The following is a 27,122-nucleotide window of genomic DNA, read 5'->3' on the forward strand; positions in this document are numbered from 1 at the left end:
TTCACTCTAATTTCAGCTATGCTAATTATCCTGGAAATTGATGCAAGCATATGCATACAATGGGACAGCTGGAAAAAAAAAGAAAAAAAATGCAGATGTGGCTTTTATGACCAATACTTTCCCCCATATTATCTCTCCTCCCCACCCCCCCATCCGGTCTGCAGGGAAGCAATAAGACACAGGCCTTGGTTTGTGAAAGCTCCCAGATGCAACTACATTAAATTGCAAGGTAAACCAACTCTTAGTTGAGCTGCTGCCAGGGAGAATAGAGTTAGGCATTTTTGGCTGCCCCTAGGACTGAAATTTGGTTTAGAGTAGCTTGTTTTACATTAATGGGACATAATCATGATTTATTCTGCAGATTCTGCTGAGCCTACTGTTTTTAAATGTGGCTGTATCTGGATCAAATTTTCAGGGTGTAGTCCAGCACACCCCTATCTTGCCTCCATTGAACTTGAGCAAAGGTAGACGTGCAAAGGCAGGACGATGTGAGTCCTGTTCAATAGTGTGCTAACACTTAGTCTGGAATCTCTGTTGAATTCCTTCGCTTGGCTCTACAGCGTGCTGAGTGTTCTGAAAGCTTGTGCAGAATATTTACTGTGTTCATATAATGCTCTTCACTTGGCTTCTTAAAATTGACCTATTTTGGGGGGTTGGTGCAATACTGGGACCATAAGTTAATGCAAATAGTTTGGGTTTGCAGAAAACAATCATAACACAATACAACGAACTTAACCTATGGTGTGAGCACAACTCACTGGGTCTAACCTGGTTGAGTGTTTTAAGCTAACCCCACCCCTTTGTAATGTATGGAGAAGCTGCACAGAAGATTGGGTCTGGTAAATAGGGAAGGGTAGTGAAGACAATCTGTGTCTGATGTAGTTTTCTTTACACTGTGTTTCTGAGCCCAGAGACAGCAAACAAAATGGCATCTCCTGAACATGCGTACTCAGCAGAATCTGGCCCCCGCCCAAGAAAAACATCAGAAGGAATTTGCTTTGTTTGGCTAAACATGGAGGGGGGAAAAATGGGCTTGAGGCTTAAAGCCAAGAACCTCTGAAATGAATCTCCACTTGGGGGAAGCATCTCTGTGACGTTGGTGGCCACCTGGCCCAGGTTACAGAGGACAACCCTCCATTTCAAGGCTGCCTCTATTTAGCGGTGGGAGATGCCCGGGGCTGATGGTAGCCACCTCTGGGATTTCAAAGGGATGTCTTGGGCCCTTTCACAAAATGGCTGCCAGGGGGACCTGCCTATTCAGAAAATGGTGGGCATTGTAGCAGCAAGTCATTAAACCAGTGTTTCTCAACCTTAGCAACTTTAAGATGTGTGGACTTCAACTCCCAGAATTCCCCAGCGGGGAGTCCACACATCTTAAAGTTGCCAAGGTTGAGAAACACTGCATTAAACGGTTACCTGCTAGAATGTAAAGGGGTGGGCTTACTCCCAACCACCCCCAGCACCTCTACCTGCCCAGGATATTCCTACCTTTCACAGCTTGTTTTTGTCCTTTTCCTGGGCACCCTTCAAACAAAACCTTGGATTTCAATCACCCCCATTTTTAATTTCTAGGGATTTCTAGCATATAGACGTAGGATTCAGAGCCAGGGTGCTAACTAAGACAATGGTGGAAGCTGATGCTTTGCAGTGTGCTGGTCACTCCTTTTCCATTTTTCAATAAACTTATTCCCACCCAAAGTGACAAGCCAGATGGGGAGCCTGAGAGCAAAAGGTCTTGGCCTAGGACTGGGGAGACCTCCCCAACTATGGAAGCTCCCTGGATGAGTATCTCTCTCAGTCCAACCTCCCAAGGTTGTTGGGAAAGAATAGAAGGAAGTAGTGCAATACTTCTGGTGGAGAATGATTCTAACAAATAAATAAAGCAAACCCCTGGGGCACATTAGTGCCTAGGGCTCCAAGTTGCCAACATCTGATCTAGTTGGAATACCGTCTAGTCCAAGCTTGGTTTACTCATGAATGACCCCAGAAAAGGAGACTAGGTCAAGAACTTCAACACTTAGCAGCATCCAGAGGGCAGGCTGAGCGTAGCTCACCAGTGGCTTCTTCACAGTCTTCCTTCCTGTGGTGGATTGTCCTTCCTTCCCTTTAAAATAGACTTGCTGTATTTAAACTGGGAGCTATACAGGTAGTCCTCGACTTACGACCACAGTTGGGACCGGAACTTTGGTCACTAAGCAATGCAGTCATTAAGTGAGGCATCATGTGACTGTGCCTGATATTACAACCTTTTTTGCCACAGTCATTAAGCAAATCACATGGTTGTTAAGCAAATCTGGCTTCCTCCATTGATTTTGCTTTTCGGAAACCGGCTTGGAAGGTCGCAAATGTTGATCACGTGACCCCGGGATGCTGCAACTGTCATATATACATGCCAGTTGCCAAGCGCATGAATTTTAATCAAGTGACTGTGGGGAAGCTGCAACAGTCATAAGAGCAAGGACTGGTTGTAAAGTCACTTTTTTCAGCACCATTGTAACTGAACAGTCGCTAAACAAATGGTCGTAAGTCGAAGACTACCTGTATATCTTCAAACTAGCAAATTAATGTATGCAAAAGTCATACAAATTGTGGCAGCTTCAGTCCTCTTTTCACGATGTGCTTTTTCCAGTGATGTGCAAATAGCTTCCTTTTGCCTTAGGCTGTGGAATTCTGTGTTCCCTGCCTCTCCCAAATATCTGAACAGCCCTAAAAAGCCGCTTATCCCTTTTTGCTGTCTGTGGATGTCTTTTTGCTATTAATGTTTGGAAATTCAAGGCAGAATTCCAACTGAAGACCCTGGGGACCAGCACTGGCCATCTTCTCTATTGTTGTTGTTAGTTGCCGTTGAGTCATTACCCCTTCATAATAAGCTTTGATTGAAAACAGCTAGAAAATGGGGGCACAGGCACAGATTGTCTTTCAAATTTGGCCTGAACTTGGCTTCCTGTTTTGCATAATCAGTGCAGATCTGGATCACTTTAAAGGTTGCATCAGATGCTCACCCTTCCATTCTTCCATTCACCAGATGGGCTCTCCCTTCCTTGATTATTTTAATGTGCAACATGGAAGGTTAGCATCCCTTCGCTCATTCTCGTCCTTTTCAAAAGAGAGAAGCATTTTTAGAAGGGGCAAGACAGCTCTACAAATGGAGGATTGTTGTGGCGGAGAACCTTATGAATGCTAGTCTGGCTTTCCCTGCAAAACGTTCCTATTTCTTTGATTTAGAAAACGCTTCGTTCTTCTCTCCTTTTCCATTATTCAAAACAAACCCAACTTCTTCAGGCAGAAACATAATTTGAAAGGAATAGGTGAACTTGTATCGTTCCAAACGGATCACAACCCACCAGCCCAGAGGAAAAAAACAACCTAAAATTATCAGGCAGCTGAAGTCATGCTAATACCTTTCACCCCACCTCCATTTAGAGCGGGTTTTTTTTTTTTGGGAAAAACATGGCACAGGTAAGCCTAATTTATACCTTGTGATTAAAACTGATAATAATTTCAGCCCACCAATCAGGCTGAAATTATTTGCCTCCACTCACATCATGTTGTCACCAGGACAGACCCACTTTGTCACATGGTGATATTTCTTCCCAGATGAGTATGGTCTCCCCCCATCTGAAAAACCTTGGCCACTTCAGTAGCATGGCTTGTTTTAACCATGTTTCATAAACTAAACCACCTTGGCTGGATTCACACCAGGAGTGCCTGTTTTTTGGGGGGGGGTCAAAACATTCAAGACACCTTTAACTTTGTCTATTTTTAGAATGGTTTTTAACCATCTTTTATTTGTAAGCCACTCAGAGTCACTTATATAGTAAGAGGGGCGGTGTATAAATTTGATTAATAAATAAACTAAATGACAGCTACAAGCACACAATGGAAGCTTAGCTCACCTTTTTTACATGTGACATTTTAAAAAAAGGTCAGGGCTTCAACTGCATGATTGCAGCTACGACCTTGATTTTTTTTTGATTCCCCTGTAGATGCTCCAGATTTGCACATCATAATAAGCCTCAATCTGCATTTTGCAAGCCACGATGCCTAGATTCATACACAGTGTAAAAGCAAAACCAAATCAACCAGCAACACAGAAGACATGGAAGACAAGATACACTAAGCCAAAAACGAAGTACATTGGCTAGATTATGCTAAATTATGCTAGATCTGAAGGTATATTTTGAAGGAGAGCCAGTTTGGTCTCGTGGTTAAGGCAACAGGCTAGAAACCAGGAGGCTGTGAGTTCTAGTCCCGCCTTGGGCATGAAAGCTGGCTGGGTGACCTTGGGCCAGTCACTCTCTCTCAGCTCAACCCACCTCACAGGGTTGTCATTTATAAAAAAACAATAAAGGTGGGATAGAAAATAAATAAACAAATATTTTCAACAAATGAGGATTAAAACACACTGTAGCTTAGCACCAGATTTCAACCAAATCTACAATTTATAACATGAATCAAGAAAATTGTTCCTGCTGTTCTTTTCCAACAGGAAGATTTCTAGTTTAGCCTTTTCTTTCTATTTGTTGGTCTTTGCTGATCTGTAAAGGTGGTCCTGGCCACGGGAGAGATTGTAGCCATGGAAAACACTAGGGGTTGGCTTGCTTTCCCACAGTCTCTGAGATATTGGCCAGCAAAATCAGTTAAATCATGGAAAAGTTGGAGTGTCATCTCACACAAAGTGGGTTCCAAGACCTGAGTTTACAGAACTGCACCATGAAGAGGGCCAGGAATCTTATCCAAAGCTGTCATTTGAGTCTTGAGCCAAGCCAAGACTCTGCATAAACATCCTCACTTAACAGGATCCAGGATTCAACATTGCTGGGCCTTGCAATCAGCTGAAAGCATCTTGTGCATTATATTCTCTGGCTGGACTGGAAAAAAAGTATAGGATCATATTCAGAATATTTCCCTTTCGTTAAACAGCGCAGCTCAAATAAGTCAGGACTGACTGGTGATTCCAAGGGTGGGACTCAGTTAATTGGGTGGACTCAAAAGATACTGAAGAAATAAGCAAATACACTTTTGCCTCTCTCTAAAAGTCAAGTCTTCAAGTCAAGCTTGACTTTGGTAAGCTGAAATGCATCATTGTTTTCTTGATATGGAAATAATTTGTGTTCCTGCAGGATGTTCTTTGACTTCTATTTGATCCTACAGCCCTGAGAATTCCTGGTGGTTGCCCTCCAAATGTTAACCACATCTAAACTTACTTAGCTTTTCAGATCAGCTAGATGCTGTCACCTAACTAGGAACATATATTGTACCAGAATGGAAAGTAGAAATAACAGACACACAGCTTTTGTTAGCAGGTAGGATGGGTGGAGTGGGGCATGAGATGTAATGGTATGTGGGAAAGACCTTGGGAGATGGAGCAAAGAGATGCTGCCAAGGGAACAATCAGATAAGAGAGGGCATAGCCCGCAGCTGCATAGGATGGGGTAAGAGGCTCAGAAGGGGCCCTCCCTGGTTTCTCAGGCTGTAAAGGAGATGGGAGAATTATATTTTCAGCCTTGCAAGATTCTGTTAATGTAGCCTTACAATAAACTAGAATTAGCTCACCTGGTTGTTTTTCCTGTCTGGTCTACCTGGTAAGGCTGACATCAGTCTTGCAAGTCTGAAAGTACAATTCTCCCATCTCCTTTATAGCTTGAGAAATTAGGAAGGGTCCCTTCTGAGCTTCTTGCCCTGCTCACTATCCAGCTGCAGGCTATGCCCTCTCTTATCTGACTGTTCCCTAGGCAGCGCCTCTTCATCCAGTCTTCCAAGGTCTTTCCCATATACCATAACGCTAAAGCAGGCAACTATAGTTAGGCTGCAGAAATCTAGCCAAGCAAGAGATGGCAACAAAAAGAGAAGAGTTCTACAATGCTTTGCTGCCACCTAGTGGTCATTTAACATCTTGCAGCCCTGAATTGGTAATCCAAAATTAAGATTAAAATGGACTTCTGTTGAGGATGCCAGAAACAAAAAAAATAAAAACACCCAAAACCCAAAAAAAGAAGAAGAAGCAAGGCCAAAACAATGTTTTTTGTTGTTTTCCTAAAATGTTTCCAATTTCTAAAATCCTAGGCAAAACCTTAATCTAATTTAAATTGAATTTCAGTTTATTTTGATAAATTGACATGATTTATTAAACAGCTGGCAAATCATTACTTTCCCTTTTTCTGTCACATTAAAAATTACAATTTGGCATACCATAAGTGATCAGTCCTAAAGAATCCAGAATTAAAGTCTATGCAGGGAAAAAACCCTCTACCCTGTTCCAATTTTAGTATATATGCTACACCATTTTTTAAAAAAACAACACTGGTTTTAAAAAAAGTCATTGTAGCAGGAGCATCCGCCAGCAGTCAGTCAAAAAAGTCAAGATGGCAGCTGCAAACATATGATTGAACCCATGCACCCTTTTTATGCCCACATGATGCATTTTAAAAAGAACAGGACTTCAGTTGCACAGCCCTAGCCTCCATCTCATAATTTTTTTCCCACCCTGTGGATATCCCATGTTGTAGTCAATCCAAACAGGCACTTTATTCAGATATGAATGTGAATATCTGTCTAGGCCAGTGTTCCTCAGCCTCAGCAACTTTAAGCTGTGTGGACTTCAACTCCCAGAATTCCCCAGCCAGCCCTGCTGGGGAGTTAAAGTCCACACAGCTTAAAGTTGCTGAGGCTGAGAAACACTGGCCTAGACAGTGAACAGTACACTTCCCTTGCAGACCAAGACAGGTAGAAGGGAAGGCCTTGGGTGAATCTTTGTCACTCACAAATCAGAAATTTTCAACAGACTTCATAATCCAGAGAAGCAATTCCCAAGTCCACATAGCTATCCTCATGCACTACTGTATTTTAGATGGGGGTAAGAACTGTAGGATGGCCATTTTGATAGACGACAGTGTTCCAGTTGAAGGTCATTTTGAATAGCAATTATGGGAGTTGAAGTTTTCTTGTCTTAGCAACATGGAAAAAGTACACACATGCACAATTTCTAATTTCCAGATTCCTGACATTCTCACAACATCTCTGACCACACATACCTTGCAATATGAATCCCAACAAGCAGGTGCAAGAAAACACTCTTAGATCTGGTCCATCTTTGTAGCTCCAACCTTGTTAAAGGAACTGTTAAGCAATTGTTCAATTGCTTAAAAACTTCTCCATCTTAATAGCTGTTTCAAAGATGAAGAGTGAGAATTTCAAGGTATGCTAGTAGTTGAGTAGAAATTCCAGGAAAACTGCCTACTCCAATTTGGTTGGTGGTAGATTAAGGAAACAGACCACATCTGAAGAAAACCACGTTGAGGAGGATTAGCACAGGACCTTCACAATAAAGTCATCCAGTTCTGATTCAGGTATTCAGGAGATCATCCCACCAGGTGGCTGCTGAACAAGGACAGACAGCCCACCCTTCCAACAGGATCAAGAATCCATCCAAGACTGATTTCCAAAAGTTCAAGGGCACCATTCATTAAAGACAGCCCTGGAGTGAAGGCCAAGAAGTCAACAAGGGTTGCTGCAATAAAGCAATCAACAACACAGTAGAATTGTCTCACACACCCTATACTCTCTCCAGAATTAAGAGCTTATAAAGCTCTTGGGATACCACCTACATTCCAGCTATCAACCATCCAACTGTTCATCAGAAGCTATGACTCAAGAGTATGGCTCTGTTCCTGAGTAATCCCTGTCTCCTGAGAATCCTGATCTTCAGGGATCTGCTACATTGGGGGCATGTTTTCAGAAGTCCCTAGGGCAGCAGCACATTTGAAAAAGGTGTGACTCATGATCCCACGACATCACTGGAATAGATGGTCCCTTGAATATTCAGCTGTTTCTTGGATTGGGGGTCTGTGGTGGCAGTATGAGGAGAGATTTGGCTGATTTACAGAAAATCTCACTCTAATAAATGAAAAAATAATCTACCACTCAAGCATTGGTTGAAGTCCCTCAAGCACACAACTATTCTTTCTGTGTTTTTAACAGTGGTACTGAAAATAAGTTTAATCTGCCTGATGTGCAAATCCTCTCCTTTAGGTTGCCCACCATATAGTGATCTTTTTTGTACCTGGGAATTTCCCAGAGGCATCTGGTTCCCTGTTTTGGGAAACAGGACATTGGTCTCACGTAAGAGGTCTATTTCTTATGTTCCAATGATGCCCAGATCGATTTCTTCCATCCCTGAAGGTATTTGTGTCTTGAGATTCCTAAGAACCAAAATCCTTTTCTAGAGTAGGGGCTTGTCAGCCCTTCAAGGTAGATCAGACTAGGAAACCAATGCCATGTAGGCCAGTACTACCATTATTGTAAAGCTATAGCAATAGAATCTTGCAAGACTGAATTGCGCATGCCCCTCCCTCTCTTTATCTTTGTGGGAATTAGGGAGGGTCTTGTCTGAGACGCTTTTTCAGGTTACAGTTCTGCCCTGGACTCAGATTTCTTTTATCTGACTGTCATCTTGGTTATGGCTCTTCCTCCTGTCCCTCAAGGCCATTCTCTACATCACTCTGCTATTGTGTATTGAGTACTGTGGACAATTACCCTGCTTCCCAATGATCAAACAGATGTACAGTGGACTCTCAGTTAACTGGCACCCATGGGGATTGGGAGATGCCGGATAAATGTACTTTCTGGTTGCTTGAGAGTTACTATTAAACCCTAATACCCACTAGATGGCAGCAGAGAGACAGATTTTTTTTCTTGAGAGTGCCGGGTTTTTTCCGGTTCAATTTTTTCTGCTGGTTGCTTGAGTTCTGGTTAACTGAGAGTCTACTGTAGTAACCATCAGATGAGTTTGACTTTTCTGTATTACCTATTGAATGTTCAGATGTGTAAATGGGGATAGATGAACTAACTAAAAAATGAAACGAAACTCTTACTTTAAAAAATGTACCTGCCTTTATTAAGTTATTGCTGCTAACTTAGCTCAGAGTCACTGGGAGATGGGCGGCATATCGATTTAATAAATTATTATTAAATTATTATTAATATTCCTGTCCTGAATGGAGGACCTTTTGTAGATTCTGAATGAAGCTGCAAAGCTTGTATTAACCTACAATGTCTCTATTTGCAGATGGACATAACCAGCAAAGTTTTCCCCTAGTACTATTTTGGATATTTCTTTGAAATTCCTGGAAACAATGAAAATTCAACTCAGGAGCGATGCTATCTGCACACTTTGCCTAGTGGTAGCTCTTTTCACCATGCTGTACTCCCAGTTGGGCCACACATCCCATAGAGAAGAAAAAGTAGAAGGCCAGAAGAAGACCTCAACAGCAACACACAGGGATTCCCGTGTTCTTGCCGTTCTCCAGAAAGAGTCAAATGTGCAGACTCAGGCATCGGAGCCTAGAATCATCTTGCCTATGAAAGATGCCAAGTTGGAAAGTCAAGAAGACCAAGTCACCCATCCAGCACTCTTGACACATTCCACATTTGATTTTGGACTTTACCTTAGGAATAAAGACAACAGGAAATTCAAACTTCTCATTAATCAGCCAAAGAAGTGCATGAGAAGCTCAGAAAGGCCTTTTTTGCTCATTGCCATAAAATCGCTGGTTGAGGAGTTTGACCACCGTGAGATTGTACGCAAAACATGGGGAAGAGAAGGCCTGGTAAATGGGATGCAGGTCCAAAGAGTTTTCCTCCTAGGAATTCCAAAGAATAAGACGGCATTGCCAACATGGGAGACCCTGGTGCACCAAGAGAGCCAGCTGTACCGGGACATTTTGCTGTGGGACTTCCTCGATACTTTCTTCAACTTGACCTTGAAAGAGATCCATTTCCTAAGCTGGGCTGATGAATTTTGTTCCAGGACCAAGTTCATATTCAAAGGTGATGCTGACGTTTTTGTCAACATGGAAAACATTGTCAATTTCCTTGAAAGCTGCAATCCTTCTGAGGACCTCTTCGTTGGGGATATCATCTACAACGCACAACCGATCCGAGTCCGCAAAAGCAAGTACTATATTCCAGAAACAATGTATGGACTAGGTATGTACCCAGCCTATGCTGGGGGTGGTGGGTTCTTATTGTCCATCAGTACCTTGAAGAAACTTGCTCAAGCTTGTACTCAAGTGGAACTCTTCCCAATTGATGACGTCTTCTTGGGCATGTGCTTGCAAAGAATCAACCTGAAGCCCACCTTGCATGAAGGGTTCAAGACTTTTGGAATACCCAAACCTTCTGCAGCTCCCAACCTGCAGACTTTTGACCCTTGCTTCTACAAAGATCTCATGGTAGTCCACGGTCTGAAGATAGCTGAAATCTGGCTCATGTGGAATCTCCTGCACAATCCACGGCTCTCTTGCACCCAAAACAAGCACATAAGGAAAGCTTTCCGGTGGAAGAGGAAAACTAAAGACACTGCCAAAAATTATGCTGCCTAAGGACTGGTGGACACCATGGCTGGGTTTTCACAGGGATATCGAATTACCCTTTTTCTGGGTCCATGCAATACATTGAACCATAAAGCAACCAGTGGGATTGATTTGGCACCATGTGCTAGCCCACAAACCAGCCAAGGTTAACACTAATCAAGCTTAGCATGTTGCGTGAAGGCAGGAGCTAAGTCCTCAACTGATCTGGTTCAGCCCTACAGTTTAACACTGAGCCTTGAGGGCTATTTAGTATAGTATCCACAGGGTGAGATATCTGAAACACAACCATCCCAGCTCATCTTTTCTAGCCAATGTCAGACACGAAGCCACCTAGTAATATGAACTCATCTATGCAATTCTTCCCAAAGTAATTTTATTAACCGGAAGTCCTTCTGATTACTCTTTTGGAGACATGACCATCATAAGAGAATTCCCAGAAGCAGACAACCACAAAATGCACCCTGTTGGGTCATTTTTTACCCAACACATTGGCTGGTTTTGTGTTCAATGGGTCTGCTGTTGCTATAGTACTTTATGATGTCTGATGTAATTTATTTGGTAAGCTTGCAGTGATGTGCTCGGGGAAAAGAGCCATGTTGCACAGCCATCATATGCCAGTGAAGAAAAAAAAGAGCAGTTTGCTTCCTACAGCTGCCCGCAAAGATATAGGTAGTCCTCGCTTAAGTGACATAAGAGACTTACAACAGCACTGAAAAACCTGACTTGCGACTGGTCCTCACACTTACGACCATCACGGTGTCCCTGAGGTCACATGACCACCATTTTTAACCTTCCCAGCCAGCTTCCCACAAGCAAAATCAATGCAGAACTGTGTGATTCACTGAATGACCATGTGGCTCACTTAACAACCATGTGATTCGCTTAACAATCATCACAAAACAATTGTAAAATCAGGTTGGATTCACTTAACGACTGCATCACTTAGCGACTTAAATTCCGGTCCCAATTGTGGTTCTTAAGTGAGGACTACTTGTAATTTCTATGCACCTACTATTACAATGGTCTAAAACACTGTGTTTTAACTGACCACCTTGTGCTGTCAACAGAGTAGTCACATTAACCAAATCTAGTTCTTCCTTGGTCAATTCTGCATGCTGCAAAAACCAAGACTCATTCCCAACTTATTTCACCAGGAAGAACAACCTTTTAATGGAGGTATTTATCATATTGTGGGTGCCCACAGTGATGGTGCAAAGTGGGTGGAATGAAAATTCTCTTTTTGTTCTGTTTTTTCTTGAGGGGTGATGAAGGGAAGTTTAGGGGTTTTCTTAAGCCAATTTTAGGGCTTACGCTATATTTTGCATATGGTTCCCACCTCAAAAGTGGCAGGAAGCCACATTACCAACTTCTGATGGCTGTTTCTGGTCCTTTGGATCCATGGACCTCAAGAAAAAGGGTGGGGTGGAAGGCTGCAGGCAGAAGTGTGTGTGTGTGCGAGCACAGATTGCCCAACCCTGATCAAATAAAGAAGCGTTACTCAGCATTGGGCCTTAAAAACAAAATGGGAGTTTATTATAGAACACCCTTCCTCACCCTTTTGACCCTGGAGGAACCCTTGAAATATTTTTCAGGCCTCGGGGAACCCCTGCACATTCAGGCTCAAATATAGGCCAGACGTTACAAAATTATTATATTTGTTTCATGGGTAGGCCTGTATCTATCCATTAACGGTGTTCTTAAACTAAAAATGAAGGATAAAACTTACCTCTTGAATGTGAAGTTGCCCAAATTTGAAATAATTTTTTAAATAAATTGTGATCTCCCAGGGAACCCCAGTGACCTCTCAAGGAACCCTGGTTGAGAAACCCTGGTATAGAAGGTCTACAATTTAGGTGAAGTTAAAAGTGATTTTAAACCTGGGGGAATCTCTCTGGGTATTGGAAAGAGCAGTTTTAAAGAAACGTGTCTGAATGTTGGACCAACCCCCCTTTTGGATCACAGTCTTTGGTCATTTACATCAAAGCATCAGCTTCAAAGCATCAGCTGGGTTCTTCTTTTTTTAAAAAATAATTTTATTAAGAATTACAAATAAAAAATATAAAAACTAATACAAACTACAAAAAAATAGAAATACAAATAAAGGAAAAAAGTGTAGAAAAGAAAAAAAGGAAAAAAAGAAGTAACTTCCCCCTTCATCCCAGCAAGTAAAAACAAAATTTCAATAGCTTATCACCACCTCTTAATACAACATATACCCTCTTCACCCCTTTAATTCATCTCTTAACCAAAAAATGAAATCCAAAAGCCTTGCCATTCATTCTTTGTCAGCAGAAGTCCAATAAGGGAAACCAGATATAACTAATTTTATATTTTAACCTTGATCAAATAAGCCAACCCTGTATCCCTTCCCTGAATTTTTAACAATCTTAATTTTTAACCCCTTCAAATATAGTCCCAGAGTTTGTTTTCTGCTCGTTTTTTTTTTAGCACAAGAATCTTTCAAAACTTTAACAGACCTCTTTTTGTACAGTTGAGTTCTGAGTAATCAGATGCTGCATACACTCACTGGCTGAATCATGCTTTATTAAATAAGCCACAATTGGTTGGGCTCACATAGTCAAATAAATCACAACTGGTTGTATGAAACTCAAGTTAAAACCAAATCTAATTTGGTTTGGCCTGGTGTAGTGTGTGAAATTTTTCAGGACTGTGTGGGATGGATAAGGTGGCTTCCCACATTCTCGTCTTAGTTGCTTCAAGAAGAGGTTTATAATCAAACCTTCAAATTGGGGCAATATATTAGGGAGCTGGTAGTATTCATGACACTGCTTGGCACTGATTAGATTCTGGGTTCCAGAGGAAAGTGATGGAAAATGTGGCAGGTGGACAAAACAGTTGCATCATTGTAAAGATGTCACATCACCAAAGAAGCCCTTTTGAACATTTGCAGAGTCTTCTAGGCCTCTCAGTTGGCGATACCATCCAGTTTTCGCTCAGTTTTAAATTATAAGTAAAATGCTTTTCAGTCACTCAAAATAAAAACCTACCTACCTTTACATCAAGAATTGTATATGAGTCAAAATAAAATCCAGGATTTTCCAGCACAATTGTTTTTCCCTTTGAAATAATGAACTGGAGACACCTAAATAAGACTTTGGGGTGCCATGATTCCTGAGAATACCTCCCTTGGAGCTGGCTGGTTTCTGACCCACTTAATATTTTTTAAACAACTAAGTTTAGGTGTTTTTAATAACCACCACCACCAATTAGTACCTGGGAAGCCGGCAAAGCTGTAGCAACCTTAGAAAATCAGTACTAATTGCTTGAAGCTCAGGGCTTTGTAAGGAAATGTGTCCACCGGCTTTCCCAAGAAACAGAAACAGGCAACATCATGTGGAGAAGGGAAACTAGATTCAGTGGTTAGAAGCAGCTTCACCAGTTTGCCTGGTAGTAAAGGGGTGTGTGAGCATGAGAGTGTTGAAATTGCTCTCCAAATTTCGGTTGTAAACCCCAACTCATGGTAGTTGAGGATTCTGGGCTCAGATGTCATATAGGAGGGAAGTGAGAAAGAGGGGAGAATGGGCATCGTTTGATGCCCACCTCGCTCACAAAGGTATGAGGGATTTATTCCACCACATGGGCCTCCTGCAAGCACGCTATCAAGTGGTACATCCTCCTGTCCAAAATAACATTAATTTACAAAGAAAGAAAGAAATGGACATGGTCATAATCTCAAGGAATAGCAAATTCCTGGAAGGCCTCCTGTGTTCTCAAGTGATATCTCAAGAGGTTTTAGCCAATCTTATTTTAAATTAAAAATAATGTAAATGGTATTATATCAAAAATATTTTGGAAATAAAAATAAACATACTTTGGCAGCTTTGACATTGTGTGTGAAATTACAAGCTGGAACTCCCAACTCGAAAACATTGCTGCCCCATGCTTCATTCTATCTATTGTTATGCTATCTATAACTAGGTAACCTCATTCTTGGTGAACGGAACCATCTCCAGACCAGACCAGACAGCTTGTCCACACACTCAAGGCTTAGAACATCCTGAGGTTTGCTGGCTCGGACTATCTGCCCATCTACTTTTATTTCCTCCACCCATACATCTCTACTTTGTCTATATTCTATCATTTGTCTCTCCATCCTTCTTTCTTCTACTTGTCTTACTATCTCTCTCTCTCTCCATCCTCTCTGTCCATCCATCCATCTTCTATCTACTTTGTTCTATCACCTACCTACCTGCCTACCTACCTACCATATCTATCTCTCTACCTCTCTACCTCTATCTCTCTTTTTTCTATCACCTACCTACCTACCTATCATCTCTCTCATTCTCTCCATCTATCTCTATCTCTACCTACCTACCATCTACAGTATCTCTCCCCACTTTTAACACCTACATGAAACTGCTGAGGGAGATCATCCATCAGCATGAGATTAGGTACCATTGCTATGCTGACAATATCCACCTATGCCTTTCAGCCCCGGGCTAACCAGGTGATGCAATAAAGTGTCTGCATGGAGAGGAACAGAGACTGAATCCTGTCAAGAGAGTTGCTTTGAGTAATCCCTTCTCTAATGGGGTTGTACTTGGAGATGGTTTGTGACTTGGCGGTCCTGCTGGAGTCACAGCTCCTGCTCAAGGAACAGATAGGAGCTGTGACCAGGAGAACTTATGAGCAGCTACATCTTAGGCACCATCTGCAAGCATTCCTGGATCAGGACACCTTGCTCAGGGTCACTCATGCCGTGGTCACCTCCTGCTTGGACTACTGTAATGCGTTCTACATGGGCTTCCCTCAAAAAACATTCAGAAGCTGCAGTAGGTGCAAAATGCTGGAAGGTGTCAACCCTGTTTGATCTGGTTGCCTGGGCAGCAATGAGTATATCCTGGTATCCTGGGTGACCGCACTGCTAAGGGACCTGCATTGGCTGCTGGTTGGCTTGGGGGTGCAATTCAAGGTGCTGGTTTCTACATGACCTGGTTATCTGAGAGACCACCTTCTTTCATCCAACTGGATCCAGTAGGGTCAACTCTCCAGATCCCATCCCTCTGTGACTGCCACCTGATGGGGCCTCAGAAGGAGCAGGCTTTTTCAATAGCCACCCCCACACCTTGGAACTTCTTTCCCCCCGAGATTGGGTCATCTATGCCCCTCCTGTGTGTGCCTTCAAGTTGGTGCTGACTCCTGGTGACTGCCTGGACTAGTCCCTGCAGTTTTCTTGGCAAGGTTTTTTGGAAGTGGTTTGCCATTGCCTCCTTCCTAGGGCTGAGAGAGAATGACTGGCCCAAGGTCACCCAGCTGGCTTTGTGCCTAAGGCAGGACTAGAACTCATGGTCTCCCTGTTTCTAGCCTGGTGTCTTAACCACAACACCAGACTGGCCCTCCTAGGCTTTGGGAAAGTCATCAAGACCCACTTGTTCTGCCTAGCACAGGAAGGGATCCTTGATTGGCAGTGGAGTTGCAAGCAGGTGATTGCCGTGATTTGCTGTTAGTTAGTTTTTAAAATTTTAATTGGCATTTTAATGTATTGTGTCTTTTTCTTCTTTTTAATAGATTTTTAAAATTTTTATGATGAGATTGTTAGCTGCCTAGAACCTTTTGAGACTGGGCAGTATACAAAGAAAACTAATCATCTTCCTTCCTTCCTGAACTCTCTCCTGAAGATGGGGGACTTTTTAAAAATGACCAAATAAACACTGCTCAAACTGGTTGTGTGTGTGTGTGTGTGTGTGCACGCCAGAAAAAAATTGGGGGCAGAATTAAATTATCCTGGAAGAAAACATTATGGTCCTTTTTTTTTTCAAGGTCCCCTCTGATCAGAATTCTTTAAAGAATCATATGATTTTTGTTTTGATTAGCATTTAACAAAAAGGGGGGGAAACTTTAAAATGAAAACTTATTATTTGGCCTTTAAAGGCATGGAAAAGCTGAGTTCACCAGTTTTTGGGAGAAGAGGTTACAGCAAAGGTTTCGTTTTAAGCAGGGCAAGGAGGAAGAAAGAGGAAAGAAAGTTAAAATCACTCTTTGCAAATCAGATCACATCATCTGATTACTTTACTGCAGAAAACAATCTGTTTCAAATTAAGAAGGAACAGACAAGACAGTTATTGTATGGTGCTGATAGAGAGCATTTCTCCAGAGAAATAAACACTGGAGCTGGAAAAAGATTTTCCTCTTTTCATGGCTAGCCTGACCAACTAGTTTAGGAGAAAAAAATGGCAGTATGCGCGAGAAAGTAAGTTTTATTTCCCTTTGTACTTCAGAATGCATGCCATTAATTTACGACCCTTGGTGCTTATATCCAGTTCACATAACCTGGTTCATATATTGTGCCAAGCCACAATGCTTTGGTTCACACCATACCAAAAGGGGTGCGTCATTCAGATCCAAATTTGAGCAATGCCTCAAATTCAGTGCGACACAGGCAGAGTGCCTGCACCAGATCTGAGCACTCTTGCATGCTTCAGCTCTGAAAACCAAACCAACAAGCCACATTACAACTCAGTGCACGGTGATAACTTAGCCAAATTTGTCTTCTTCCAAATGCTTATGTAAATAAGCTGCAGCTTAGCACAATGCATAGCTCCAAAGCAATAAATCAATGCATCATCTTGGGCCAAAGCCAAACAAAGAATATGTTTTGATGCAATGAGTGAATGACAGTCACAGTAAACTTATAGTGAAGGGATTAAAGATGCCCTCTTATCAAGGTCTGTAAATCAAAGGAAAACTGAAGTCAGATCAAAAACACAGTCGCTGTTCCACATAGCAGTTGTTTCACTTAATGACCAAGTTGCTGGTCCCAACTGTGGTCGCTAAATGAGGATGACCTGTATAATTTTCTTGAAATGGAAGTACTTTGGCCCATTAAACTTCCAGAATGCCTTTTCTCACTTCCCAGTTTAGCCTATAAGAGCCAGTTTGGTGTAGCGGTTAAGGCGCCAGGCTAGAAACCGGGAGACCATGAGTTCTAATCCCGCCAAAGGCACAAAACCAACTGGGTGTCCTTGGGCCAGTCACTTTTTCTCAGCCCCAGGAAGGAGGCAATGGCAAACCATTTCTGAAAAACCTTGCCAAGAAAACTTGCGAGGATCGTGGGTTCAGATATCCCAATAGTAAGAAATCTCTCTGGAACCAGTTAGGTTTCAGTAAAGTATTTCATTTATTGAAAGATACAGTACCATCACCCTCTGCATATAAAGACTCAAGTAATTGTATTTCCCCGTCCTCTTCTTTTATCAGACCCAAGTCCCTGCCTTTGTTTGAAATTGAATATTTATAACGGCCTTCGGTTTTACAACATGGGCTTCTGCAACATTCTTCACTGCCCATTGGCAAATAACACTTTAGCCACAGCATTCTGGTGTCAACTTGCCGAATCTGTGAAGTTTCTAATTCTTGCTGGCTCTGTTATGTTTCCAACTCTCACTCACATCAATCAAGTCTCCCCCCCTCCATCCTTTACAACCCATGAAAGAGGAAAAGGCCCAGAAGGGGGTTTTATGACTTCTGGGGTCAAACTTTTGACATACCACCCCGCTCCCTGAAAACAAATCTCCCTCCTCCTGACATACTTCTAGAAGAGAAAAGAAAGAAAGGTTATATAATGTAAACATGTACAGATAAAATGATAAAATGGTTCTCTCCCTACTTTACTACTTTGGCTTATCAGGGTATGTGTTGTGGAAGCCTCTTGTGAGTTTCTTAGCTCTTACATCCTTACTATTAACCCATTCTGATTGAGCAGGAGGGAAATGCTTCCACCTAATTAGATATTATAGCTGACTTCTATGAATTCTGGAATCAAGTATGGAATGTATTTCAAAGTGTTGCTCTCCTTCTATCATGATTTGGGGTGGGGGTTGGTTCAGGATGCCATTGGTTGGACTCTTGGAAAGGTTTCAATAGGCTGCAGTGAAATACTGGTTGGATTTGTTTTAAATTCTTTGGTAGATCCAATCGCACTGTTACAGTATTAATGATTCTCACAATTGGAAAACGGTCCAATATACTGAGGCCCCAGTTTCTTTGATGGCTGGGTTGATCTCAGATGTTTCATGGACACATAAACTTTGTGCCCCACCTTCATTTTCTACTCCGGGTCTTGTTTATGATCAGCATATTTTTTGTAATCTTCCTTCACTTCCTGTAATGCTTTTTGAATGTTATTCCAGCTATCATTTAGTTGTTTGATCCAGCCCTCCATGGACAGTTCCGTAGGTGGTTCTGACGGAAGCTCTGGTATGGCTACAAACTCTTGGCCTGTGGCAACATGGAAGGGGGCAAATCCAGTACTCTAACTCACTGCGTTGTTGTACGCCACTTCCGCAAATGGTAGCAAGTCAACCCAATTATTTTGTTGGAAATTTACATAGCATCTTAGGTATTGTTCCAGTATCTGGTTCCGTCATTCCGTCGCCTTCTCTGTCTGAGGATGGTGGGAGGAGCTTAATGCTAGCTCCACCCCAATCAACTTTAGAAAGGCATGCCAGAATTTGGAAGTGAATTGTGTGCCACGATCAGAGATCACATTTTCGTGACATCCGTGCAAACAATACACGTGTTGGATGAAGAGTCTGGCTAGGTGGGGGGCTGAGGGTAGTGTGCGGCATGCAATGAAATCGGTCTGCTTTGAAAATAGATCAGTCACTACCCAAATGACAGTTTTCTTTTTGCTTTCAGGAAGTTCTACTATAAAATCTATTGCTATTTGCTTCCAAGGGCGACTAGGGGCTGCCACCTCTAGGAGTAGTCCTTTTGGTTTTCCCCCCATGTGTTTTGCTGTAGTGCACACAGGGCAGCTAGCAATGTACGACTCAACGTCTTTTCGCACTGTGGGCCACCAAAATTGCTTACGTACTAAGTGCAACATTTTTTACAAATCCAAAGTGCCCAGAGGCTTTTGCATCATGACAGCATTCTAGTATTTTCTTCCTAAGGGTTTAGGCATAAAAAGTCTCTCTTTCTTCCACCATAAGCTTTGTTGCTCTTTTAACAGTGTGTTTTGTTTCCCACAGGCCATCCAACTGTTTTCAAAGCCTCTTGCAGCTGTGTTAGTAAACCCCCCTCAGTCTCTAAAGGCTTACTGAGACATCTTGTTTGGCTGCGTGTCATCAAGCAAGCTTACATGGGATGATCATGTCAATGACTTCCTCCCGTTGGCTATTATGTTGTGGTTGTTGTTTATTCGTTCAGTTGCTTCCGACTCTTCATGACTTCATGGACCAGTCCACGCCAGAGCTTCCTGTCGGTCATCAACACCCCCAGCTCCCCCAGGGACGAGTCTGTCACCTCTAGAATATCATCCATCCACCTTGCCCTCGGTCGGCCCCTCTTCCTTTTGCCCTCCACTCTCCCTAGCATCAGCATCTTCTCCAGGGTGTCCTGTCTTCTCATTATGTGGCCAAAGTATTTCAGTTTTGCCTTTAATATCATTCCCTCAAGTGAGCAGTCTGGCTTTATTTCCTGGAGGATGGACTGGTTTGATCTTCTTGCAGTCCAAGGCACTCAGAATTTTCCTCCAACACCACAGTTCAAAAGCATCAATCTTCCTTCTCTCAGCCTTCCTTATGGTCCAGCTCTCACAGCCATATGTTACTACGGGGAACACCATTGCTTTAACTATGCGGACCTTTGTTGTCAGTGTGATGTCTCTGCTCTTAACTATTTTATCGAGATTTGTCATTGCTCTTCTCCCAAGGATTAAACGTCTTCTGATTTCCTGGCTGCAGTCAGCATCTGCAGTAATCTTTGTGCCTAGAAATAGAAAGTCTCTCACTGCTTCTACGTTTTCTCCCTCTATTTGCCAGTTATCAGTCAAGCTGGTTGCCATAATCTTGGTTTTTTTTAGGTTTAGCTGCAAGCCAGCTTTTGCACTTTCTTCTTTCACCTTCATCATCAGGTGTAATGATTGCCCTAGCCCAAATACTCAGACTCACAAGAGGCTGCTTTATGAATTCTGATTTATTAAGGAACTAAAGGCAAATACAGAGAAAGCTGAGAATGAGCAAAAGCGCGCCAAATACAAACTTAAACCCTTGGTGCAAACGTATCCCGCCTCCCTCGTAACAGCCCCGCCCGGCACAGGTGCTAGCAATCGTCAGAGTTGCTAGCCTGGGAAAGTAACCTTGAGCGCAGTAGATAATGTAAATACATTCCAAAGCAAAGCCAAAAGATAACTACTCCCATCCTCCCGAGAAAGATGAAACACGCATCCAGCTAATGACATGCGAAACGTTACGATGTATCAAAGACATTGAAACGGCGAACATGACATACCGCCCCCCTAAAAATACCCTTAGGGACCCGGTTTAGCGGGATAGGCTGAGTGGAAACGGGCAACTAGAACAGGGGAAGCCACATCTGGTGCAGCGACCCACTCAGGATGAGGAAAATGTTTCCAGCGAACTAAGTATTGGAGAGTATTGCGAAGGTGTCTAGAGTCCAAAATTTCTTTAACTTCAAAGTGTTGCTGACCGTCAATCATGATGGGGGTTGGAGGTGGAGGTTGGCGGTGCCAGCGGTCAGAAGGAATAGTCGGTTTGAGCAAACTGCAATGAAAAACAGGGTGTAAGCGTTTGAGGTTATGAGGCAAGTCAAGTTTAAAAGTCACAGGGTTAATTTGAGCGGTAATTGGGAAAGGACCCACAAATTTAGGAGCCAGTTTCTTGGAAGGTTGTGAGGACTTTATGAACTTGGTGGAAAGGTAAACCGAGTCCCCTACTTGAAATGCCGGCTGAGGAGCCCGCTTCCGATCAGCGTACTGTTTATAATCCAATTGTGCATCAGCTAGTGCCTTTTGAATCATTGGCCAGGATTCTGCCAATTGCGTTGCCCAATTATCCGGAGTGGCCGATCCGCCGGTAGGTTGCTGTAGATCAGGGATAGGGACAAAGTCTCTGCCTTGGGCCACACGAAATGGGGTTTGGCCAGTGCTTTGATGCACTGCATTGTTATACGCAACTTCAGCAAAAGGGAGGAGGTCTACCCAGTTGTCCTGTTGGTAATTCACAAAAGCTCGGAGGTATTGCTCCAGCGTAGAATTTAAAGCCTCAGTGGCCCCGTCCGTTTGAGGATGCCAAGCCGTGGACAGGGCTTGCTTCGTGCCTAACAATTTAAGGAATGCCCGCCAAAATTGTGAAGTAAATTGTGTGCCCCTGTCCGAAATCAAACGTGAGGGACATCCGTGTAGCCTGTACACGTGTACAAGAAATAGGCGGGCCAACTGACGTGCCGACGGAATGGACACGCAAGGGATGAAGTGAGCTTGTTTTGAGAAATAGTCTTTGACCACCCAAATGACTGTTTTGCGTTGACTGGGTAGTAGCTCAACAATAAAGTCCATGGAGATTTCATCCCAGGGGCAAGAAGGAGCAGCCACCGGCTGCAGCAGTCCCTGGGGTTTGCCCACCTTGCATTTAGACATGGCATAAACAGTGCAGGAGGCAATGTAGTCTTTAACATCCTTACGTAATGTGGGCCACCAAAACTGTCTCCGAACCAGGTGCAAGGTTTTGACAAACCCGAAGTGACCTGCCAGTTTGTCATCGTGTGAACGTAGTAACACGTCTTTTCTGAGGCTTTCAGGGACATAGAGGCGATTAGATTTCCAAGCGAAGCCTCGGTCGAAAGTAACATTGTCTTTATTCGCAAGCAACCAAGTATCCATTTTCAGTTCTTTTAGAAACTTTTGTTGCAACTGGGAGGGAATTGACAAAGCGTTTGGCTGGGCGGCGTCCGCAGTGGGAGGCTGCTGCGCGCGTGTTTGGCTACGCGTCACAGCCTGCATACCCAATTGGGGCGCTGTCCACAGGGTGCTGACCACTTCTGGCGCTGCCCCGGAGTCCTGAGGTTGCCTGGACAACGCATCAGCCAAGAAATTCCTTTTCCCCGGAATAAATTTCAACTGAAAATTGAATCGATTGAAAAATTGAGCCCACCGAACCTGTTTGGGGCTCAGTTTTCGAGGGGTACTAAGAGCCTCTAAGTTTTTGTGATCAGTCCATACTTCAAAGGGATGATTCGCCCCCTCCAACAGATGCCGCCAGGCTTCTAATGCGGCTTTTACTGCAAATGCCTCCTTTTCCCATACATGCCAACGTCTCTCAGTCTCAGAGAACTTGCGGGACAAGTAGGCACATGGCTTGAGGCACCCTGTCCCGTCTTGTTGCATCAACAATGCCCCAATGGAATAATCGGAGGCATCCGCCTGCACCACAAAAGGTTTTGAGGGATCAGGATGTTGTAAAATGGGCTCTTGGACAAAAGCTGCTTTTAGCCGCTCGAACGCCGTTTGACAAGCAGGTGTCCAGCGCAACAGTGCCCCTGGATTCTTTACTCTCCGAGTATCTCCCACACCCTTGGTTCGAAGCAGTTCGGTGAGTGGCAAGGCAATTTCAGCGAACCCCCTTATGAACAATCTGTAGTAGTTGCTGAACCCCAGGAAACTTTGAAGTTGCCTGCGGGTGCGGGGGCTTTCCCAGTCCATGATAGCCTGCACCTTGGCAGGGTCCATTTCTATGCCTTTATCTGAAATTCTATATCCCAAGTAGTCAATTTGGGTCTGGTGAAATGCACATTTAGACAGTTTGGCATACAATTCTGCTGATCTGAGTTTACTCAGTACTCTTTTTACCAGAGCCACATGCTCTTCCATGGTTTCAGTATAAATCAATACATCATCCAAATACACCAATACCCCTTTAAACAGATGTTCATGCAGTACTTCATTGATCAATTGCATAAATACCCCAGGGGCCCCAGCCAACCCAAAAGGTAACACTTTATATTGGAAGGCTCCCAACGGGCAATTGAATGCGGTTTTCCACTCATCCCCCTCCTTGATTCGTACACGATAGTATGCTTCTCTTAAATCAAGTTTAGAGAAGATCTTTCCCTTAGCCAGATGTGACAACATGTCTTTGATCAATGGCAAGGGATATTTGTTGGAAATTGAGACGGCATTTAATCCGCGGAAATCGGTACAAAGTCTCAATGTCCCATCCTTTTTTGGGCGAAATAGAACTGGCGCCCCCACCGGTGAATTCGCCGGCTCGATGAATCCGCGCGCCAAATTTTTGTCCACAAAGTCTCTCAACAAAGTCAACTCCTTTTGTGTCATGGAATAAATCTTTGGCTTGGGCAATTGGGTGTTGGGAAGCAGCTCGATGGCACAGTCCGTCTTTCTATGGGGAGGCAACTGGTCGGCTTCCTTTTCGCCGAACACATCAGCAAAAGTCCTGTAATCCGCCGGCAAGCCTTCCAGAGGAGGGGCCGGGCAATGCGGAGTCGCAGCTGCCGCAACCCCCACCATCTCCTCTGGGGCCCCCTTCCCCTCAGTCGCTTGGTAGAACCCATCCCTAAACGTGATAGTCCGGTAAACCCAGTTGATTTGGGGGTTTTGCTGCACCAACCAGGGCACCCCCAACACCACCAAGGGACCCCCTACTGGAGCCACGACGAAGGACAAATCTTCCCGATGGCTGCCCAGCTGCAAGGCTACCCGCCCTGTGAACTGGGTGACCGGTTTGCCCCCTGCCATGGACCCATCCAGCTGTGTAAAGGCGATGGGTTGCTGTAAAGGGAAAGTAGGTAGCTCCAAAGCCGCTACCACATCGGGGTGCATTAGACACCGGGAACACCCCGAATCAATCATGGCCCATACTTCTACAGTCTTGGTTTGGGAGCCCAACTTCAATTTCACCGTGAGAATGCGGTAACTACCACTCACCGATGAAGGCTCGCGCCCTTCTTCCACCACCTGCCCTGCGGCGCCCTTTAAAGCAGGTGGCTGGCGTTTCCCACCGGCTGCAGGATTTCGGGCTCACCCTCCTCCTCGTAGAACATCGCATCGTCTCCCTCAGTTTCAGCCACCGCGGCTTTCTGCTTCCTCGGCAAGGCAGGGGACTTCGCCGGCGGTTTTCCAAGCCGTTCCTCTCCCTTTGCCTTCGGGCACGCCGCCACTCGATGCCCCTCTTTACCACATCTCAGACACAGGCCTTTCGCATACCGCTTCTCTCGCTCCTCGTCCCAGGGTCGTTGTCCTGGTTTTCCCCCGGTGCTCGATGGGCGGCTGGGCTTCACCTCCCGCCCCGATTTGGCGGTCTTTCGATGGGCGAAGATCTCATGGGCATGTTCAGCCCTCCCCGCCAGCAGGATCCATTCGTACAGCGTATATGGGTCGTCCCTCCCCAAGGACCAGCGCAGCACCTCTGTATTCAGGCCATCCTTGAATAGCTCGATAATGGTGGCTTGGGACCAGTCATCCACCTTCCCAGCCAGCGCTTTAAACTCCAAAGCATAATCCGCCACGGATCTGAACCCCTGCTTAAGTTCCTTCAGGGCTCGCTTTGCCCTCTCTTTCGCCAAAGGATCCTCGAAGTGTTGTTTCAATGCCCAGAGGAACTCATCGAATTTTTCCAGTTCAGGCGCTTCCGACTGGCACATCTGGACATACCAGTCTGCCGCCTTCCCCTTCAGTTTGGTGGCAATGGTAATGATCTTTGCCTTTTCCGATTGGAAAAGCGACCCCCATTCCTCCATGTAGGCTTTAGCATTCGTCAAGAAAAATGAGAGTTTGGTCGGGTCCCCATCAAACTTGACCGGGAAGTCTCTCATCCCGCCTCGCGCCGGGCTGCGCCCCGCCGCCGGTGCTGCAGGGGTTTGTGCTTCCCTGTCTCGCGGCGGCGCGGGGGCCCGGGGCGGTCGCCCTGGCGATGCCGCGATTTCCATCTGGACCGACTGGTCCCCTTCGCGTCTCCGCACTGGCCGTCGCTGCTCCGGGGACTGCACATGGGACGAAGGGGTTGAATACCGTTGGCTTGACTCTTCCCGGACTTCCCGCAACGAGGTCACATCTAAGCTCAGCTGTTTCAGGATAGCTTCTAACGAGTCCATTTTTGACTCCAGCACTCGGATCCGATCCGGGGTGGGAGAGCCCTCCGTTGGCTGCACCTGCACCACGTTGGGGGATAATGGGTATCTCTGCCTCCAGGATGGGCCCCCCGCCACCGTGGCATCCCCTTGGGTCTCATCCCAGGTGACCAGCTCGCCCGGAGAATTTACGGTAGTCTCCGGGGCGGTTTTCAGACCCTCGGCTTCACCCTCCGACTCGGAGCTCGCCTCTTCTAGGATGGCGGACAGCTCCCCTCCCTGGGACGTTCGGTCAGGCCGCCTCACGGTCGAGTCCGGTTCCCCTTCTTCCATCCTCATGATGTCGGGTTCGGTCATCGCTGGCGCTCTCCCTCACAGGGTTAGACAACTTGTCTTTTCCTGGACAGGGGCCAGCGGAGTTAGGATCTTAGATTCTCAGGTTTATGTAATGATTGCCCTAGCCCAAATACTCAGACTCACAAGAGGCTGCTTTATGAATTCTGATTTATTAAGGAACTAAAGGCAAATACAGAGAAAGCTGAGAATGAGCAAAAGCGCGCCAAATACAAACTTAAACCCTTGGTGCAAACGTATCCCGCCTCCCTCGTAACAGCCCCGCCCGGCACAGGTGCTAGCAATCGTCAGAGTTGCTAGCCTGGGAAAGTAACCTTGAGCGCAGTAGATAATGTAAATACATTCCAAAGCAAAGCCAAAAGATAACTACTCCCATCCTCCCGAGAAAGATGAAACACGCATCCAGCTAATGACATGCGAAACGTTACGATGTATCAAAGACATTGAAACGGCGAACATGACATCAGGCTCCTCAGTTCCTCTTCGCTTTCAGCCATCAAAGTGGTATCATCTGCATATCTGAGATTGTTAATGTTTCTTCCAGCGATTTTAACTCCAGCCTTGGATTCCTCAAGCCCAGCATGTCGCATGATGTGTTCTGCGTACAAGTTGAATAGGTAGGGTGAGAGTATAGAGCCCTGCCATACTCCTTTCCCAATCTTAAACCAGTCTGTTGTTCCATGGTCTGTTCTTACCATTGCTACTTGGTTGTTATAGATTCCTCAGGAGGCAGACAAGATGACTTGGTATCCCCATACCGCTAAGAACTTGCCACAATTTGTTATGGTCCACACAGTCAAAGGCTTTAGAATAGTCAATAAAACACAAATAGATGTTTTTAGTGCCACTGTTCAATAGTTTGAGCATTCTTTAGTGTTTCCCTTTTTTGGTATGGGGATATAAGTTGATTTTTCCAATCTGATGGCCATTCTTGTGTTTTCCAAATTTGCTGGCATATAGCATGCATTACCTTGACAGCATCGTTTCGCAAGATTTTGAACAGTTCAGCTGGGATACTGTCGTCTCCTGCTGCCTTGTTATTAGCAATGCTTCTTAAGGCCCATTCAACCTCACTCTTCAGGATGTCTGGCTCTAATTCACTGCCACACCATCAAACCTATCCCTGATCTTTCCTATACATGTCTTCCGTATATTCTTGCCACCTTTTCTTGATCTCTTCTTCTGTTAGGTCCTTGCCATCTTTGTTTTTGATCATACCCATTTTTGCCTGAAATTTACCTCCGATGTTTCTAATTTTCTGGAAGAGGTCTCTTGTCCTTCCTATTCTATTGTCTTCTTCCACTTCCATGCATTGCTTGTTTAAAAATAATTCCTTGTCTTTTCTGGCTAACCTCTGGAATTTTGCATTTAATTGGGCATATCTCCCCCTATCACTGTTGCCTTTTGCTTTCCTTCTTTCTTGGGCTACTTCTAGTGTCTCAGCAGACAGCCATTTTGCCTTCTTGGTTTTCTCTTTCTTTGGGATGTATTTTGTTGCTGCCTCCTGGACAATGTTGCGAACTTCTGTCCATGGTTCTTCCGGGACCC

The 27,122-nt window shown here is 44.4% G+C and overlaps 1 protein-coding gene across 1 annotated transcript; it reads left to right on the forward strand.

The window, feature by feature from the left end:
- Positions 1-8,937: 8,937 nt before the first annotated feature.
- B3GNT9 (UDP-GlcNAc:betaGal beta-1,3-N-acetylglucosaminyltransferase 9) lies at positions 8,938-10,997 on the forward strand. Its single transcript, XM_063313011.1, has one exon. It carries the CDS (start codon positions 9,135-9,137, stop codon positions 10,380-10,382), a length of 1,248 nt encoding a protein of 415 aa, XP_063169081.1. The 5' UTR covers positions 8,938-9,134; the 3' UTR covers positions 10,383-10,997.
- Positions 10,998-27,122: the final 16,125 nt, after the last annotated feature.

The sequence above is a fragment of the Candoia aspera genome, chromosome 11 (genome assembly GCF_035149785.1).
Source record: "Candoia aspera isolate rCanAsp1 chromosome 11, rCanAsp1.hap2, whole genome shotgun sequence".
Lineage (NCBI taxonomy): Eukaryota > Metazoa > Chordata > Lepidosauria > Squamata > Boidae > Candoia > Candoia aspera.